Here is a 19,307-nt window from a genome sequence, read left to right on the forward strand (position 1 = left end):
GCGCGGGGGGGGGGGGAAGCTCTTTTGGCAGTGAAAGGGTTAACAGCACAAATCCGGCAGTGAAACGGCACTCGGCCTTGTTCCTACAGAAGAGGCCTGACATTGTTTCTAGTCTAAAATGCAATGATCTGCCGAGGTCTCTGGTTTGAATAAAGTGAGATGCTCTGCAGGAATCACCCCGCTGCGTGGCACGAAACTCTCTGCAGCGTTCTCTGGGTTATAAAGACACGAGGTGCGATACTCTGCAAGGTCCTCTGCAGGGATCTCGGCATACAGTAAGTCTGTGAGTGAGCCCCGCCAAAGATGGTGGCTGAATAGGTGGGCTTCCCTGCGGCTGGCAGGGTTAAGGGTCCGCCCCGGACCCCGCTAAAGTATTGGGTGAATTTCCTGGTTATCCGAGCTGATCCTCGTACGTCTTCCTGAAACAGTCTCCGGCCGGGAAGAAATCCCAACACCTCTCCTGGTACATCTTCCAAACGTACGATTCCTGGAGGGCAAGGAACAGATAAACACATGCGCTGCGGCTGGCGAGAACTACAACTCCCATGATGCTCAGCCAGGCAAGAGGCCACTCCAGACGTATTCCTGCTCTCCGGGACCCCCCCCCGGGACACGGATATCTGGAACCCACCACCCCAAAAAATGCTAATGATATAGACAAGGTGGGTGAGGCATGGGTGGAGAAAGCAGTTGGCTTTCGCGTCTCCGGCCCCCACGCAAGCATTAGCTGCACATGTGACACGGACCCCCAGGTCACGCACGGCCTTCCGCTTACCTGCCCCGTGTGCTCCGTTTCATCCTTGTTAATCAGGTACATGAGGAAGAACCTGTAGGAGAACAAAGAGGGGTCAGAGCGCTCCTCGAGCAGCCCCTGGTGGCTGAATGCCTGGTGGGACCCATCCGCTATATCAGACTCTAGTTTCAGGGTCTTGATATGAAGTCTCTGATTGCCCTTATGACCCCGTGACCTCTAAACCCCCCTTGACCCCATGGCTCACATGTAGTTGGCCAGGTTATGCTCCTCCAGCGTGTGGGTCTCGAAGCCGTGCGGCGTTGTGTCGAAGTAATCGCTGCCGATCCCGCAGATGAAGCACTTAGTCTAGAAGAGGGGCAATGAGGCACAAGGGGTAAAAAAACATGGCAGGCAGCTGAGGCCAAATTAAATTGTGAGATGGCAGAGAAAGGAGGCCATGCCTTTGATTGGGGCAAATGGAGGGGCATGTTGGGGAGGAATGGGGTAATTAAGGGAAGAGATGGGATGGAAGGGATGAAGCGAGATATTTGCCACTCACCTCCATGTCCTCCTTCACCTGCTCCTGTTGGTCTCTCAGTTCCCCAAAGGCATCGATGATTAAACCTGTAGATGAAGGACATATGAGAATGCAGAACCCATCTCTGATTGGTGGGTGGGAGGTCACACCCCTAAAGAGCGAGCCTATCAAGCTAAACCCCAACCGCGGACAACGCGGCGTCCATATTGCTGCTGCTGCGTACCCTGAATGATGGCCAGCAGGATGACGATGACAAAGAAGAAGAACGTGATGTCAAAGACCACCCGGTAAAGTTCATACTCGTCTCCGGCGGGGTCTTCAATCTCATCTCCGATGCCCCCTCCAGCTCTGACTCCAACATACATGTGGAAAAGATAACACTGCAGAGGGACAGGGTTCACGCGTGAGATCATACATGATAACAATACATGCAACAGACAGATAAAGTGACGATTTGTCAAGAAACACCCCGACCTCGTAACGTTAAGGGGGCATTAAATTAGCCCCCCCACACTGGTGGAGGGACTTGGTCGAGTCACCAGTGATAAAGTCCCATGGCAGAGACAAAACAGACAGACTGACGATCGGGCGGACAGACAGAGAGACGGGCAAAGAGGGCAGCTCCTCACAGTCATCATGTCATCGCACTTCATGTCCGGTTCATCTTCATCTTCACTTTTGTTGTAAAACTTGCGGAAGAAATTAAAGGCGACGACGGTGTAGAGATAAACCACCACAGCCAGGAGGCCGACCGTCATCATGAGCTGCAGAGAAAGGAGGACAGGGGGGATTATCACACAGCGTGGGGAGGAGGAGGACATGAGAATAACGGAGAGGTAGAGAGGAGCGGGCGGCCACGGCCACATCCACCGACTGGGAGGAGAACACGGCCACGATGGTGGGGAGACAGAGGGAAGAGATTGACAAGACAGAATCAAAAGATGGAGGAAAGGAAGGAGCACGGAGGAAAGGAAGGAGCACGGAGGAAAGGAAGGAGCACGGAGGAAAGGAAGGAGCACGTAGAAAGGAAGGAGCACGGAGGAAAGGAAGGAGCACGTAGAAAGGAAGGAGCACGGAGGAAAGGAAGGAGCACGGAGGAAAGGAAGGAGCACGTAGAAAGAAAGGAGCACGGAGGAAAGGAAGGAGCACGGAGGAAAGGAAGGAGCACGTGATGCCACCACATAGGACTCGTACCTGTTTGCCATTGTGCGTGACGGAGGAGAGGATGGTGCGCAGGGTCTTCACGCCCATGGCGATGTCCAGCAGGTGAGCGGCGAAGAAGAAGTTGTTGTAGTGGCCAAGGATAGACATGACAAAGTACCAGACCAGATACAGGAAGGACTGAGGAGCAAACACAAGATTCTGAGACACCATCCGGGCGAGCGCTAAGCCATCTCGGCTGGACGTCTTCACACAAAGAGTTCATTAAAACCCCCGACTTACATTATCAGTGAAAACCACGCCGAACTTCCAGATCTGGTATTTTATATCGATGGATGTGATCCTGTTAGTGAGAGATACAAAAACCATGAGATTCTAAGCAGTCAGTGGGGCAGGAAGGTGGCAGAGAGACATCGAAGGGGCAGAAGGGCATGGCAGATGAGGCGCTGGGTCAGGTCTGCCATGAAATTAGGAGTTTGGGGGCATAAATGACATGTAATGGAAAAGGTAGTAGATAGAGGGAATAGACTTCCTGTCCTCGTGTCTATGGCACCAACGGAGATGTTACCAACCAGGTGAACATGGAATTATCCGGCGGGGGCTTCTTGGCGTTCTGAGAGGTGATCTCCAGGCTGGCCAGGTCCATTCCCAGCAGCTCAGCAATCCTCTCACGGCCGTAAATGTCCCCGTATTTCTCCAGCACCTACGAATGTTTAATGAGAAGCTAAAAATAAGGATCCCCAAATCGTAACATAAAGGCTTTTAAACACGGGATTGAAATAACATTTTCATGGAGGTGGAATCGTCGAAAACAAAATAGTGAATTTTAAAGGTTTCAGAGGTCATAAACAAACCAGAGATCGGGGACGTTCACTAGTATTTCGTGTGGAATTTAAACATTTACCTTTCGTTTAACAAACTTGTCCCAGTAATTCCTCGGAAATGATCTGCAAAAAGAGAGAGAAAACCCCCGAAGGTGTTGGGTTAGCGTTTTAGCTCCTCATTGGCGTCTATCTGCCCAGAGTGAAATTCCGCTTTCTGGGAAACCCATTGACGGGTCTGTCTTCCTTATGCCGGTAGAATCCCATTTACCGTATCTTATTCCGGAGCTGATATATTTGTGGAGATTTGGCACGAGCCATCGAGGAAGAGGAAATAATACTAAAGCCGGCCGCTGCGGCTCCATAATGGTTCTTGGTAGAGGTTAACGACCCTAACGTTCCTAACCCTAACGAGTATCTCTGCCTCGGCCCCATCGCATGCTTACGCCTCGCTCACTCTTCCGTCCAGCTCTGTTTACTCACGGTGTATTCAAGACCAAGCGGTCCCATTGTCCCTTAATGTCATCGTCTTCTGGCTGTTCTGTGATATAGACACCATCGAACTCCAGCTTACGGGCCAGTTCCTTCTCACGCTTGAATATGACGAGCGGTACCTGACGAGGACGGGAGAATTCAATAATAATCCATGTTATTCCTAGCAGCTGATGATTGGTCTATTTACGCAATTCTATGGTAACCCAGAGACAATGAATTAGAATCTGTGTGGACACAGAAGGACGATGAGGAGTAAGACGCACGGCCTCACCTTCAGACAGTTGTATCCAATGATGCAGAGGAAAGCGATGAGCGTGTGAGCGATGGACAGAATGTTAAGTGTTGGCTGCATGTATCCAGTGCTTTCCTCCAAGAAGAAGTATACCAAGCTGTCCTCCTCGTCGTCTTCATCTCCCCCTCCGTCATCCAGAACAGCCATTTCCTCCTCCATCCCAGAGCCTTCCAAGTCATCGTCTCCTTTTGGGGAGTCGGAAACCTGAATTGGAAGAAGACAGAAACATGAAATATGGATATCGGAGGAGCGGCAAACAGAATAGCGTATGGAGAGCCGTAAGAGGAGCGATAGGGAACCAAAACGCCGCGCCTTGACTTACTTTGTAGAAGAGCAGGATGAAGTTAATGGCGAAAGCCACAAAGAGAGCCAAGAACCGCAGGTTGTAAAAGTTTCTGGAGAGATAATTCTGCGGGGAGAGAAGGGAACCCGGCGGTTACATTACCAGCTGTATCATTAAATATACACTGTACATTCACAAACTCTTTGTATGTTGGAGAAATTCCCAGAAGCCTCAAAGATGCCCCGGAAGAGTCGCGAGTTCTACACTGCAGGCATTAGACAGGGAAGAAAAAGACGAGCGATGGCCTCACTGACCAGGAATTTCACTCTCTGGATCTCCAGTTCATTCCAAAACTCAGAGACGCCATCTCCAGCCTCTGCCTTTCTGTCCCGCGGAGACTTCTTCTTGGGTGCGGCAGTAACCTTGGGTTTTTCGGGGTCTTCGGGTTCCTCGGGGGCGGGGGCAGCCTCTTCCTGGACCTCTGCTCCTTTCTCCCCATTCTCTGAACTGGGATAAAGGACAAGCGAACAACGGTATTTACAAAGGGTTTTGGTGATATTATATAAACTAATCACTAATTGCTTTTAATAACTAATAATTGGGTTAAGGGATGTACACAGATCAGCTCATTTGTAGTTTGCACAGACGGTGCAGCTCAGGCATAGGTGGGTTTTTCACTTTGCTACAGACGTTTAGCACAAAAGCAGGAGATATGAACCTCTTAAAAGTCAAACGTCTTGGTCCCCTAAGTAAAATGTTAGACCAGGTTAGGGTCGGGTTAAGTTTTGCGGTCTGGTAACTCACTCGGCTTTCTCTGGCTCTGGTTCAGGTTCTGGTTCTGGTTCCGGTTCCGGGGCTGGCTCCTCCACAGCTGCCTCGTGATCTCCCATTGACTCATCGTCCTTAATAAAAGAAGGATTTCACATTTTATTTTGTCGCGCAACACAGCAAAGCGTTTTGGAAATTGGGAAACATTGACATCGTCATCATGTTTTTAGGTGAAAACGGGAGTGAATATGAAAGGATGGGGGGTTTCAGAGCTTCCAGCGGCTCTTCAGCGGACAGTCATAAACCTCTGTATCATAAGACGCCTCACTGGAGTTTAATGGCAAAATCATGGCTTTTGATGAGTTTTATCATCTCACTGACGTTATAACTGCATTATAAAAAGCCAACATCACGGTTTTCCTGTGTGAAAGGGTTAAGCTGGCCCTGTATAAGGCATGGTTCAATAGTGAGATCAATTGTCAGAATCCGTCATGTTGTGACAGAGGTATTATGATGTTATCACAACATTAACTCACCTGGAATTTCCTCTTCAAAATTGGGGATCCCTCTGGAGTTGGTGGTTCCACAGGAGTGGTGTCTCCCATATCGCCTAAGCCACCAGGAGCGTCGGGAGCACTGAGACGATAGTGTCCCCCGTCTTTCTTAAGCTCCAGACCAAAGATTTCCGCTCCTTCTTCACGCACTTCTTCTTTGGTCATGTCCACAAAGTCCGTCACGTCGCCATCCTCCGGGACTTCGTCACTCATCGTGGAAGGAGCCACATCTCCATGGACCTCGTCCTGTGTGGGGTCTGGCATGCTGGCCAATAGTTCAGTCACAGTCATCTTTTGGGCTCCTTCTACTAAGCTCCCCCCAAACAAAGTGTGCCAGATGAGGAAGAATATACCCTTGCAGACGCTGTAAAAGAAGTGAAGGATACCCAGTAGCAAGGTCCATAAGAAGGAAGCAATAGCCATGAAGATCTCCTTTATTGTCATCTTCTTGATCTGGTCAAAAAAGAAGAACATAATATAAATAATGAACAAGTCAGCATGTCCTCCCTAATCCCAGATTCTGAAGATATTTCATACTTTAAGTATGAGGGATTTACCTTGCGATATTGTCTCTTGAGGTTTCTGAAAGTGAACATCTTAAAGAAGTTTATTACGTTGTCCATAAACTCCACAAAAGCTGACGATGCTTCTGGTGGTGCGGAGCCGTCCTCTCCCTCATCTCCTTCTCCGGTGCCTTCTGCTCCGGCTCCATCATCTTCATCGTCTTCTGATTTCTCTTCTTCGGGCTCTGAAATCTGGGCAGCGATCTGCATTTCAAAGATGGTGTCTTCACAGAAGTTGACAAAGAGTTCCATCTTCTCTGATTCCCCTCCTTCGTTGACCACGTCGAAGATGAACTGCCGCTTGGACTCTTTCACCTGAGGCATCTCCCACTGTGCCTTGTTGGTCTCGCTGATCTCAAAGTATATCCTCTCTATCCTCTTGGCTGCACCCATGATCTCGATTCGGCCCAGATAGGGCTTGAAGTAGGCGATGATGCAGTCAGCTAGCTCCAGGAAGTTCCTCAGCCTCGAGTCGTGGGGAACATGTTCAGACAGATTGGTCAACAAGACGGCCACATTGAATCCAATATCCTTGGCTGGCTCCTGGAAGCGGTCGGCAAACTCCTCAAAGTTGATCATCTCATTCTCATCAGCTTCGGAGCAGGAAAGGAGGAACTGGATTTCAGAAGGCTTGTACTGCTTCTGACTGTCCATGGCTTTCTGGAAGTCCTTTTTGGAGATGAGTCCACGAGGATCTGTTACATAATCTCTGTAATGATAAAATACGGTCATCTGGTTATACTTTACAGTCCCGATGTCTGATAATGTGGGGGGTTTGAAACCCCTAAACGTTTCCCCATTTCCTTCTCGAGAGTCACGTCTGCCTTACCTGAACGCATCGGACGCCACAATGTCCTTCAGCTTTAAGAACATGTCGAAGAATTTAAGAATCATCTCCACGTTGCTAGAAGACTCCACGAGCATGTCTACCATCTGACGGGCGATGGTACCATTCACCACGTTTCCTTGTAAAGGTAAATAAGCGACCGCATGTGAACACCGAGTAGATATCATCGGAAGTTGACTTGTTTGTAATTATTGACCCGTTGAGGAACACGTTGTAAAAGTATGAATATTTGTTATAACAAAGATACTTTTGTTACCTTCCAGTAGAGACAGCAGCATGACCACCATATCCTTCTGCAGGTCTAGAAGCTCCTTGAGGAGACCGATCTGGCTTGAGTCCTGCAAGACAAAAGGGAAAATTAAGGTTCCACCACGGAAGCCTCGCACGCCCCATCGCTAACGTTGGGACTATGCCTCATGAGCAAAGAGCATGAGAAGAATGGTGTCACACAAGCGCCTCTATTCAACACGCAATCATGGACTTTATTTGCAAGTATTAGGTCTTCTTCACATGGTGGTGTCCATATTCATGAGCACAGAGACCCCCAACCCCCCTGGCATACACTGGCCGCTTTGTGTACGTGAGAACTGTCCCAAATCTCCACCAGGAATGGCAAATGATGAAAGAAATACCTGGCCACGCGGACAGGCGACGGGCGTATTGTGGGAATTCAGTGACCCCGTCTTACCTCTGGGTAGAAACGACTCCAGAAACGGTCCTTGTGTGCAATGCAACGAAAACACATATTTTTATATTCACTGATTCCCACCCAAAGCAGTCCAGGGAGGGGAAGCATCCCTGTCCTCGCTAAAAAAATGTTTATTAAGAAAATGTCTGTATTTCTGCCCGTGTATTTACGTAAATTGAAATGAATGTGCGTAATCCCTCCTGTTCAGAGAATACTGTCCCGGCGGTGTCAGTAATGTCTAACCCATACCCTGAAGATGCCCCTCCAAATACCCCTACGCTGCACGAGGATGGGTAGAACAGCTAAATGCAAACCAGCAATGGAAGGGTTAAGGACGGAAGGATGAGAAAGGCTCTCTGCCCCAGACACTGTGCTACACGGGGAGCACGGGACAGACATACATGTATCATTGTGAGGGGAGGAGAAGGAGGGAGAGATTAGGTATCCAGTCGTGCCCACTGACGTGCAACACGCGTGTACCCCACTGCACGTGTGAGTATCCGTGAGGGGTGATCCTATGGGGCTTTGGGTAGATTCGGGGGCGCTGCGGGGCTCCCCTAAAAATGCACGGTGACCCCCAGCCTCAGGACTGCCTGGTATTGGTTAAGGTTCTCACAGCCTATGATGTTATTCACAGGGTGCCGGGGATACTCTGAGTCTCGCCTCTTCCCCCCCCCCGGTGACCAACAGATGTCAAGAGGAGCCAAAAAGTGCCAAATTCACAAGAAAAGCGATGATAATAGTCACCCCTCCCACCTCACCCGTGGAAGAGGGCTGAGCCCACGCAACTCACTGTCACACGGCTGCCGGCGGTAAAACAGGGGGATACGGGAGGACTCCGGGGAGCGGGCAGGGAGGAGGGAAAAGAGCATACGGGAGGACTCCGTGGAGCGGGCAGGGAGGAGGGAAAAGAGCATACGGGAGGACTCCGGGGAGCGGGCAGGGAGGAGGGAAAAGAGCATACGGGAGGACTCCGGGGAGCGGGTAGGGAGGAGGGAAAAGAGCATACGGGAGGACTCCGGGGAGCGGGCAGGGAGGAGGGAAAAGAGGATACGGGAGGACTCCGGGGAGTGGGCAGGGAGGAGGGAAAAGAGCATATGGGAGGACTCCGGGGAGCGGGCAGGGAGGAGGGAAAAGAGCATACGGGAGGACTCCGGGGAGCGGGCAGGGAGGAGGGAAATGAGGATACGGGAGGACTCCGGGGAGCGGGCAGGGAGGAGGGAAAAGAGCATACGGGAGGACTCCGGGGAGTGGGCAGGGAGGAGGGAAAAGAGCATACGGGAGGACTCCGGGGAGCGGGCAGGGAGGAGGGAAAAGAGCATACGGGAGGACTCCGGGGAGTGGGCAGGGAGGAGGGAAAAGAGCATACGGGAGGACTCCGGGGAGCGGGCAGGGAGGAGGGAAAAGAGGATAGAGAGAACGGAGACAAGACAGATGGAAAACGGGCAGCGTGAGAAACGGGGGAGGCCGTGATGCTAGAAAGCCACGGGGGAATCACGGGCGCGGAGAGAGGCACGAATCCAGATTAATGACCCGGCTCCTTCTCACCGCGCGTGGGGCATCTGTGACATCACAGGGGCAGAAAGTGCACTTTCCAAAGCGTAATCCCAGGGGTGCCATCCAAATATTAACTTTCCCCGCGTTTGAGGCTCCATCAGACTTTAAATCCGTATCAAAACTCTGTTCGCCTCAATGCCAAGCGCTATAAGCGGGAAATCAGCGGATATTAATGTTTTGGGGGATCTAAGCTGACCCGGGACAGAAGGGGCCGATCCGGAACGCGGCTTCTCCCATCACCCTCGGTCCAGAAGACCACCGACCTGATCGGCGTCGGCCCAACAGGGTCCCGCTCCATAAAGGAGCCCACGTCCCCCAACCCTGCAGCTGAGGAAGAACTTCTCCGCTTTATAACACTGGATACAACAATCATAGCGGTATGTGAGCCCCACAGCAAGATAATGAAATGGGCGCTAAAGGGGCGGAATATTCCCCAAATACTTTGGGGAGAGAGAACGTGATGCTGCCCCAGTATAATCGGATTATTAGAATATATTATAAGATGACGGAGGAGCAGAACGTATCTACGGGAAGCAGAGCGGAAGGAGAAAGAGACGAGGCTAAAGAAATGGAGGACAGACGGAAACTGATGGAGAAGAGCTCCAAAGAAGCGAATGAGCAGAGGGAGAGTAAAGAAAAAGACAGACGGAGTAAAGGCTGAGGGCGTTGGGAGAAGCGAGTGACACAGAGAGGAGAGACAGACACCGAGAGGGACGGGGAGCACTTCCAGCTTTAAAGAGACGCAGCCGTGCGACAGAGAAAATATTCTTACGCCATTTCGAAGTCCTCCGTTTTGGGGCATCTGTCACACATCAGAATAAAAGTGTTATTCAGAATCGTTCCGCACCGACATCAGATTAACCCACCTGCTGAGATGGGAGCGCATGTGCAGGCAGCACTCACACTAAGCCGCAGGCCTCACTCATTGCAAAGGAGCGTGTCACATACGCACGGACACTCGCAGAGAGGACAGGCGTGTAAAACGCCACTGGTGAGGGAACGCTCATACTGAGGAGTGATACATATTACCAAGGTGTGCGTGTGCAGAGCATAGGGCACATGGGAGTGAGTGCGGGAGTGAAGATTCGCACTCACACCAACACTAAAATGTGGCAGTTGAGGATGACTGTAATAACTTTAGTTGAGTGTGACTGTACACTGAGGGGCCACTCACAACACGCGCTTAAAACATTACACATAAGCGTGTGTCCCCAGGACCATTCATACTAAGGGTCTGCTTATTTACTCTGAGCTGTCAGTGTGAGTGCTCACTCAGAGTGCAATGACTGAGTACTTATCAACAGGAGTGAGCACCTGCTAATACCACACGAGTGTATGCATAGTATGGACTCTCGCTCACAAGGGGCGATTGCGCTTCTAATGCCACGATAGCAAGGAATGGTTTGCAGAGGTCGGGGAGCAGAAATGCTGCCGTCTGCCTGCTGGGGACAGCGCCTGGGAACCGACCGAAGCAATGAAAACACTGCGCGGCCGGGGGGCCTCTGAAGACCCTCCTGCCTAACGGTTTCAGCAGACAGGGTAAGAGGACCTCTGGTACCAGGGACATGGTCAGTGTCCGGGTTTGGGATGGTTTACCTGTGCCAGTTTCATCATCATGTGAGCAAAGACATGGAGGAAGCCGACCACCGCGTCCCAGAGACGGCTGTGGGCCAAACTCTGCTGGTTTCCAGTGCAGGGACCCTGGGGGTGAGAGGTGAAGAGTAAACCCACAGCACGGCGAGGAGTACGGAAGGATTTACCCATCTACCGGCTCCACGACGCGTTCCTCCAGTACCTGGATATACTCTGTCAGGCTGTTAAAAACCTGCTTTGCCACAGACATAGCTTTGGAGAAATTCCTCTTCCCTTGATCATCGATGATGTCTTTGCCAGAATAATACCAGTAGAAATCACTAATGGACTCCTGTAATGGGATGAAAGACGTGTCAGAGCGGTGTCTGTCCAAGCACTGCCCGGTCAGTTCACAAATTACAAGTGCTTGGAGTTGGCATAAAATACAAGCCAATTCCTATCAGCTCCCGCAAAAAAAAAACCATGATCCATAAAGCTTTTTATCCTCAATTTTCAGCCCACTGATTTTTTTAAAAACTTTTTATAGAGTGTGCAGGGGAAATCTTGTGAGTTAAAGGCGAGGACATACGAGTTAAAATTGAATTTGTGTGTCCTCGTCTCCAACCTGCAAGCCCCTCGCAAACTCCTCACAGATTACTGAATGCAACTAAGGTTGAGTCTGGTCAGTCAAGTTAACCCTTAACTCGATTGACCGCTTGACAGGAATAGACACATATGAGCTTGGTCTAACGTGGGAGGAGAGGCTCAGAAGGGGAGGTTTACCTGTAGGCGTAGGAGATAGTCCACGGTACAGATGATTATATTGATGGTGGTCGTGTTCCCCGTCTGAGTACGCAGGTAATTCTGGAAATCTGAATGGAAAGAGGAGTGAATTCGGATGAGAATGGCCACTCACCCGCAATGACCGATGACGTCCGCCAAAGAGAAGAACATTTATATCCTCACACTCACATCTTGGACATCAAACCAAGATTAATAAACTAGTGGAAGCCTAGTCATTACTGCGTCACAAGACTGACATGTATTCTGTCACGGTCATACACGCGACAAGCAGCCCAGGTCTGCTAAAGATGTCTCACCATTATTATGACCCTCGCATAGCAGTTGGAGGAAACGGAAGAGGTCCTGCGTGAATTGGTCATCGGCCATAACCTTCTCTCCTGGTAATAACCAAGATGATAACACGGTAAGAGGAGAAAGAAAGGTTGCAGGGGGAGCAAAAAGAGAGAAATACGAGGAGACAGACAGGGAGATAAGAGGAGTGGAAAGAAAAAGAAGAGGTGGGAGAGAGATGGGGGAGAGAGAGAGAGATACAGAAAGAAGGAGAGAGACAGGAGGGGAAGACGGAAGAGACAATGAGAGACGGAGTACAGGACAGAGAGGTGGACAGTGAGAGAGAAAGAGAACAGGAAAGAAGAGAGCATTAGAGAGAACTGGACAGCGAGAGACCGTCATGTGGCAGCGAGGGGTGGGTTAGTGTCCGCTGTGAGTCACCAAATAATCCAAGGAGAAATGTTAATGACAAGTCCAATTACACAGCAAACCAGCAGTAAACGCATGCAGTTAGGGGGCCGCAGGTGGACAGCTATCAGGGGGACCGCAGCAAGTGGCTGGACGCACCCGGCCACCTGCCGAGTCCGATCAGCCGCCAGCGTTGTTTTTGTTATTTTATGTAACAATATCAATGTCCGCCTCTGCCGATCCTAACACCCGAATCGCCTGCGTCTCTGCCTGACCCTCGATGTACATCAGCGTCACCGGAGCACAACATGGCCGCCTCCTGTCATGGCAGCCATCTTGTGTTCAGCGCCATGTAAGCTTCACGCATCTCGTTAAACGGATCAATGGTTGGGTTAAATGATCTCTCCGCATATTACCCATATAGTTGCATTTTTAGCGGATTTATAAGGTATTTCAGTTAAATCTCCCGACGTGGCCGGCCCCTGAGAAACTGCGGATCATAGGCTGTTAGTAACGGCATTAATTGGGGAAATTCGGAGATAAAATCCATGTGGAAATTAGTATCGATGGAATAAACCGAGCTGAGCCGCCCCAAAACAGACGCTGCGCCAAAAATATCCCCGGTTACGGAGGTAACTGCCTGAAAACAGCCCCTGGCACTGGATGTTTAGGACCACTGATCAGAGCGGAGCCAAGGACCCCAAACTCTCCCACATCGGGTGAAACTCCTGGAGATCTGCTCTAAAGAACCAGGGAGATCTAACCAGGGATCTATAACTGCGTCCTCCTGGAGATCTGCTCTACAGAACCAGGGAGATCTAACCAGGGATCTATAACTGCGTCCTCCTGGAGATCTGCTCTACAGAACCAGGGAGATCTAACCAGGGATCTATAACTGCGTCCTCCTGGAGATCTGCTCTACAGAACCAGGGAGATCTAACCAGGGATCTATAACTGCGTCCTCGTGGAGATCTGCTCTACAGAACCAGGGAGATCTAACCAGGGATCTATAACTGCGTCCTCCTGGAGATCTGCTCTACAGAACCAGGGAGATCTAACCAGGGATCTATAACTGCATCCTCGTGGAGATCTGCTCTACAGAACCAGGGAGATCTAACCAGGGATCTATAACTGCGTCCTCCTGGAGATCTGCTCTACAGAACCAAAGAGATCTAACCAGGGATCTATAACTGCGTCCTCCTGGAGATCTGCTCTACAGAACCAGGGATCTATAACTGCGCCCTCCTTGAGATCTGCTCCAGAGAAATGAACGCGATACTCTGGGGGAGATCTTATCGGTGATCAATACATTGGGATCACTAGATCTGGAGATCTGCTCTATAGAACTGAACACAGTACTCCGGTGGAGACATTCCCATTGATCTGTAAAGTGGGATCACTAGAGTACTGTGCTCTTTGGGAGATCTGCTCTATAGAACTGAACGCAATACTCTTGGGGAGCTCTCACCAGGGTTCGATAAAGTGGGATCACTAGATCTCTGTGTCCTCCTTTAGATTTGCTCTTGAGAAATGAACAGGATCCTCTAGGGGAGATCTTCCCATTGACCTGTAAAGTGGAATCCCTAGAGCTCCGTGCTCCCCTGGAGATCTGCTGTATAGACCTGAACACAGTATTCTAGGGAAGATCTCCCATGGATCTATAAAGTGTGATCACAATTCTCTGTCCTGCTGGAGATCCGATCTATACGACTGAGCTCATTACTCTATGGGGAGATCTTCCCAGGGATCTATACAGTGGGATCGCTAGATCTCTGGTGGCAGCCCGGCTCGGAGGGGCGTACGGGGACAGTGGTTGGTTAGTAGAAGCTCTGGTGTAGGGAGTTTAAAGGAACATTTACCCTGTTCACGGTTGATGACTGGGTACCAAGGATGTCAGGGAATGATAGAGGCAGGCAGGAAAGGAGGGGGACAACCATATGTCAGGGAACAGGAAGGAAAATGTCACCATCATTATCAAAAACATATTAATCGGATAACCGCACAAATATAACAATCCACCCCCCCCCCCGAAAACACAGAGAGAGCGCCCCCCGCAGCGCTGGGGCATTCTGGGGGTCAGTCAAGGGAAAATGGGGGTTTGGTAAGATTTTATCGTTAACTCTTTATGCGCCTGGGAGGCGCACTGATTAATGCAATAATATCAGGGCTCGTTTGTGTCCGAGACCCTCCGAGATTTATAAACCTAAGACTAAGAAGTGGGGCTCTCGGGACCCATCGCAGTGATTGGTCATACAGAGCCGACACAGCAACAGGAAGTGAAAGACTATCAGGGAACCAATGCTACAGGAAGTATGCCCTGGGGGAATAGACACCGGCGCGCCGCAGCCATCACACAACTCACTTGTCCCGTCTTCTGTCACCATGCCCAGGCCCTCCGCTTTATTCTGACGTTCAAACGCATTCAGGTCCAGCACGCTGAGGGGAGAAGGAGGAAAGTGTGAGGAACATGCGCAAGGCTGCGCTGCTGCCAACCAGGGCCATATTTACCACAGGGCAAAAGTGCAGCTGCCCGGGGACCATCCGCAGAGCCCAGCGGCCCCTGACTGTCTCAATGCCCTGACAGAACCCTGTGTGTATATTAATAATGGGAATAGATTCCCCCTGCCTCCCAAATGGTTTGCTCCGTGATACTGAGGAGAATATATTTTACCTCATCCTGCCTCAAGTGGTTTGTTCCATGATACAAAGAGGAATAGATGCCATCAAGTGGCTTATTCCATGGGCATTTCCTGTCTGCAGTGTGAGCAGGGAGTGCTTCCTGTACCAGCTTCTGAAAGGCTCCAGGCCTGCTCATTGTGATGCCCTCTTTGTGTGTAGGAATCAAGGTGAGTGAGGGCAGTGTACTCAGTGGGTGGGAGCAGTGTACTCAGTGAGTGGGGGCAATGTACTCAGTGGGGGGGGACAGTGTACTCATTATTAATGCGCCTGACGCGTTTATGAACTGCTGTTTTCAGTGATGATAATATATATCCTTTTTGACCGGTCTCAGTAACAGAAATACTTAATTACATTAACTTCTAAATAATTAAAATATCCATTAAAGCCACAGCAGCTCCGTGAGAGAGAATTACTGTGAGTGCAGTGAGATATGTGCCTTTCATGTATACAGACACATAAACATACCGTATACATACATGTATGTATGTATGTACAGTATGTATACAACCGCACGTCTCCTTAGCCATGTATTGTCTGGCCAAATGCATTACAGCTTGTGTGGGGCCCCGATGAGAACTAAAGACCACCGTGCTTCCAACACACAGACGAGGGGAAGGTATTTACTAAAAGGTGAGTTTATCTTGGGCAGTGAAGCTAGGCGTTATGCCATGTTTACAGACGAGATAAGATAATGCTTGTCGTAAATATTATTGCTGACAAAGCCATAAGAAAGCAGGGAATGTCTAGTCTGTGATATATGTACGAGTTCCCGCCAACACGTCTACTCTATGATATATATATATATATATATATATGTGTGTGCAAAGGGTCAAGTCTAGGCCATTCTTAATTATGCAGCTTAAAGAGGCGTAACCTGCTTGAAAAGTAACCAATCAGAATGATGCATGCTATTAGAAGTAGATAAGAGGTTATATAAACCACGTAATTCAAACATGTAATTAGACAACGCTGCGATGTGTGTGTGTTGTGTGCCTTGTCTCGATTATGTGCATGATCTAAATAAATTAAAACTCTTTCTGAGGAGAATTCGACCATTAATTCAACCAACAGCTCCCAATAACCAGCCAGAGAGAACCCAAATTACTTCAGACAGATAAGCATGGACTGTTCTGATGGTAAAGGCAGCAGTAATGGCGCTAACGCCGGACCCCCGAGCCTCTCACCTGCACGTCTGCATCAGGGCCTGCACGCTCTGGAAAAAGCCTACTTCGCGCTTGTCCTTCAGGTACTCCAGCATTTTCTGCAGGAACAGCGAGAAAGGTTAAAGATTCCTACGGCTGGGGAAGGACCAGACGAGTTTAATGGAGGACAGAAAGGGCGACCATGAAGCATTCTTCCCCCTTTCTAGATTTATAAACTATTTCTATAGACTCTTCTCCCGTTTACGCCAACTGCTGCTCCATCTTCTGTGGAAATACGGATACCGGTGGGAATGTAAGCCTGACGAGCTCGTTTAAATGTATCGCTAAAGCAAAGGAGCCCCGCAACTCAACAAAACTCTCTGTATATCGCAGTATAAATGTCAAAAGGCGTCCATATGAAAGATCGAGGCACAGTACGGAGAATTTAGGGTAAATAATGACAATTCTGGATTTGTGCATTGATAGCTAATGGCTTTTGCAGAGTAGTTACTTTATCGTGGTCAGAACACGGGTGGAAAAAGCATGTATTGGGGACAGATCATAAGAAGCACAGGACGGAACACGCATATAGTCCAGCCCTACCTGCTGAACCTTGTTGTTTCCGCCGTTGAGTATGGAGATGCCCAGTTTGAGTGTGGAGGACACCATAGCGCCCGGCTCTCCTGAGGCACAGAGGAATACATGTCAGTAGAGTCTCTTACACCCCACCGGGGCGGAGGAGACGGGGCAGTTGGTTGGGCGAAGCGTCCCCCAGGCCCTCACCTTTACAAGCACTTATCATCTGCAAGACCATCTCAGCTGCTCCGCGGTTGTGCAGGCGGGACTGCTGGTACAACAGCCTCTGCTTCTCCATCTCTTTCTCCTGGAAAGAGCGAAGAACGGTGGGCAGCAAGAGGGACAAGAAAAAGAGAAGACAGAGGAAAATAAGGAGACAACAGGGGCAGTCAGAACTTTGTAAGGAGATGTAGATCCAGGGAAACACTGATGGCGTTTAATCTTATGGGACGATGGAATGGTTGGACTTTATTTCTCTTCTTAATCTAGGAAACTATGTAAACCAGGAGGGGGAGAGCGGTGTAACTGGACGGAGAGCGATCGGTGTAACTGGATGGAGAGCGAGCGGTGAGGGGTTAAGGAAGAGAAAGACACGCAGAGGACGAGTTTACTTCGAACGTGAGCTCCGGTTCTTCCTCTTCGGCAGCATCTTCATTCTCTTCTCCCATGTGGCAACTCTGAGGGGCGCAAGGAGAGGGGAACAGTGATTTTTAAAGGTTCTCTGTTTTTGAATCTCTTTCCGCTTTTTTCTTTTTTTTCCGAGCCACGCGCTTTACAGACGCGCTTTTTTGCTTGTACAAAAAACTAGATAAACCGTAAAAAAAACAAAAACAAACGATAATGATTGTGTCTTTTCCCACCTTGGCCATGATATCCGCGTACGCCATGTAAAGGTAATCTTCATCTAATTTGCTGCAAAGAAAAGAGAGGAGAGATTAGCGTTCGGAAACCTGCGCGCCGGCGCTCCGATCTGCGTCGTGACGTCTCTAGCTCACCTCTTCTCTGTCAGAGCCGTTCGGCTGAAGTGCAAAATGAGTTGGTGCAGCGGGTCCGGCTTCTTCTCTTCTTCCTCTTCCTCCTCCTCCTCAGTCACACCGGATTTCTAAAGGATAAAAAGCACATAATTTTTCCCTTAATTCCTCCCCAGTCTGGGATTTATGGTGTTTTTGGGGAATTTTGCTTATATTTTGATATCATTTTTGCACATCGTAGAGGAATTTATTGAGTTCGACATAAGAACGAAGATCGGATAATGATCCAGGTAATTGGGGGGGGGGGTAATATTTGCCCATTTAACGTCCCATATTGCTCTGTACTCCAGGGTCTGCGGCTGTCACGGGGAGCCCATGCGCAGAGTGTCTCGAGTGTTGCCAGCGTCTCTCGCGTTTTGTTACTTACGGCCAAATCGTCGATCATGCGGTCTTCAAAATCGTGAGCCTCGCTCATTATCCAGGCATGTTTGTAGCCCTCCAAAAACATGTTACATGCGCGATGCCTGCACACAGAACAGAATAAAATACACCCAAACACCTGCTATTTAGTGGTGAAGCATATAAAGTAGTGGAGATACTGCACAGCCACTCTGCAGAGGTGATGGAGGGCAGACAAAGTTTTGGGGGCCGGGCCCCCATGACTCCATGCACCTCCTGAAACTTTATGGGCAGCACAAGCGGCTCCTGCCCTACTGAACGAAGAAATACAGACATTTCTTGACATCAATTTTCATTGATATTTAACCGAACATCTATCTCAAAAATCAGGAACGGTCTGAAAGCCATGAAACCCCCCAATCTTTCCTTCAGCCCTACCTGGGGAGATTGTACAAAGGCGTCATGCGGAAGCAGGCCACCACCGCCCGGCGTCTCTGTTTGGAGAGAAGTTTGTGCCAAACGGCCTTCTTGGATTTGAAAGGATGCTCGGTCTGGGAATGCGAAAATTTGGGGAAAAAGAGGGAAATGATTAGGGGGGGGTGAGTGACTTTTGCAGGAGGTCGCTTTATTTTGGGTTACGGACACAAGGACCAACGCACCAGCTCCAGGTGATAAAGGACGGCTGAAACCTCCTGAACACGTTTCACAATCTTCTCTGGGTTGTTGGAGTCCTCTGCCTTCCCAGACATTTTGTTATAAAGAGCCATCTGCCAGCGCATGGAGGAATTATCACACTGCGAGGGGGGTGAGAAGAACCAGGTTAAAAAAACGCAAAGTCGGAGGGGGGGACGACAAAATGATAAGTTGGGTCAGAGAGCGCAAAGCAGACCAACCTTCCCCTGGAGATGGAGATTATTCTGCAGGAACTCCCGCACCTCTTCGTCTGTATCTTTCTGTTAGAAGGGGGGAAAAAAAGTCACAATGAGAAAGTCAAAGTGTCGACGGCGGGATGCGTCCTCCTTCTTCTACCGTTTTGGACAAGGAGGGTACGAGAAGACCAGGAGATGAAAAGATTCCTTCCGTGTAAAAGCAAAATAGCTGCCGGGTCACAGAACGAGACTCTACGAGGGGGATGTCTATTCAATGGAAAAGCAGGGAAGGGCTCCTGGAATTTGAGATGGAGCCA

General features: G+C 49.7%; 1 protein-coding gene across 1 annotated transcript in view; it reads right to left on the bottom strand.

The window, feature by feature from the left end:
- Nucleotides 1–391: 391 nt before the first annotated feature.
- LOC149273252 (ryanodine receptor 1-like) overlaps nt 392–19,307 on the bottom strand; it is a 57,918-nt gene continuing 39,002 nt past the window's right edge. The window contains exons 73-109 of the mRNA XM_089506551.1: nt 19,015–19,074; nt 18,781–18,915; nt 18,560–18,672; nt 18,150–18,246; nt 17,747–17,853; nt 17,612–17,663; nt 17,363–17,428; nt 16,959–17,058; nt 16,779–16,858; nt 16,218–16,294; nt 14,717–14,790; nt 14,214–14,231; nt 11,973–12,053; nt 11,656–11,744; nt 11,096–11,224; nt 10,897–11,001; nt 10,073–10,102; nt 7,744–7,773; nt 7,312–7,393; nt 7,038–7,173; nt 6,203–6,917; nt 5,624–6,098; nt 5,128–5,194; nt 4,638–4,830; nt 4,363–4,449; nt 4,020–4,244; nt 3,737–3,867; nt 3,337–3,379; nt 3,005–3,135; nt 2,715–2,775; nt 2,466–2,612; nt 1,901–2,035; nt 1,495–1,651; nt 1,293–1,357; nt 999–1,099; nt 776–827; nt 392–487 (exon numbers count right to left, since the gene is read on the bottom strand). Coding sequence (XP_089362677.1) covers nt 392–487; nt 776–827; nt 999–1,099; nt 1,293–1,357; nt 1,495–1,651; nt 1,901–2,035; nt 2,466–2,612; nt 2,715–2,775; nt 3,005–3,135; nt 3,337–3,379; nt 3,737–3,867; nt 4,020–4,244; nt 4,363–4,449; nt 4,638–4,830; nt 5,128–5,194; nt 5,624–6,098; nt 6,203–6,917; nt 7,038–7,173; nt 7,312–7,393; nt 7,744–7,773; nt 10,073–10,102; nt 10,897–11,001; nt 11,096–11,224; nt 11,656–11,744; nt 11,973–12,053; nt 14,214–14,231; nt 14,717–14,790; nt 16,218–16,294; nt 16,779–16,858; nt 16,959–17,058; nt 17,363–17,428; nt 17,612–17,663; nt 17,747–17,853; nt 18,150–18,246; nt 18,560–18,672; nt 18,781–18,915; nt 19,015–19,074 — 4,542 coding nt within the window. The remainder of the gene's footprint in view (nt 488–775; nt 828–998; nt 1,100–1,292; nt 1,358–1,494; nt 1,652–1,900; nt 2,036–2,465; nt 2,613–2,714; nt 2,776–3,004; nt 3,136–3,336; nt 3,380–3,736; nt 3,868–4,019; nt 4,245–4,362; nt 4,450–4,637; nt 4,831–5,127; nt 5,195–5,623; nt 6,099–6,202; nt 6,918–7,037; nt 7,174–7,311; nt 7,394–7,743; nt 7,774–10,072; nt 10,103–10,896; nt 11,002–11,095; nt 11,225–11,655; nt 11,745–11,972; nt 12,054–14,213; nt 14,232–14,716; nt 14,791–16,217; nt 16,295–16,778; nt 16,859–16,958; nt 17,059–17,362; nt 17,429–17,611; nt 17,664–17,746; nt 17,854–18,149; nt 18,247–18,559; nt 18,673–18,780; nt 18,916–19,014; nt 19,075–19,307) is intronic.

Source organism: Sceloporus occidentalis, unplaced genomic scaffold (genome assembly GCF_023333645.1).
Source record: "Sceloporus occidentalis isolate IW3139 unplaced genomic scaffold, rSceOcc1.0.p SCAF_390, whole genome shotgun sequence".
NCBI classification, from domain to species: domain Eukaryota; kingdom Metazoa; phylum Chordata; class Lepidosauria; order Squamata; family Phrynosomatidae; genus Sceloporus; species Sceloporus occidentalis.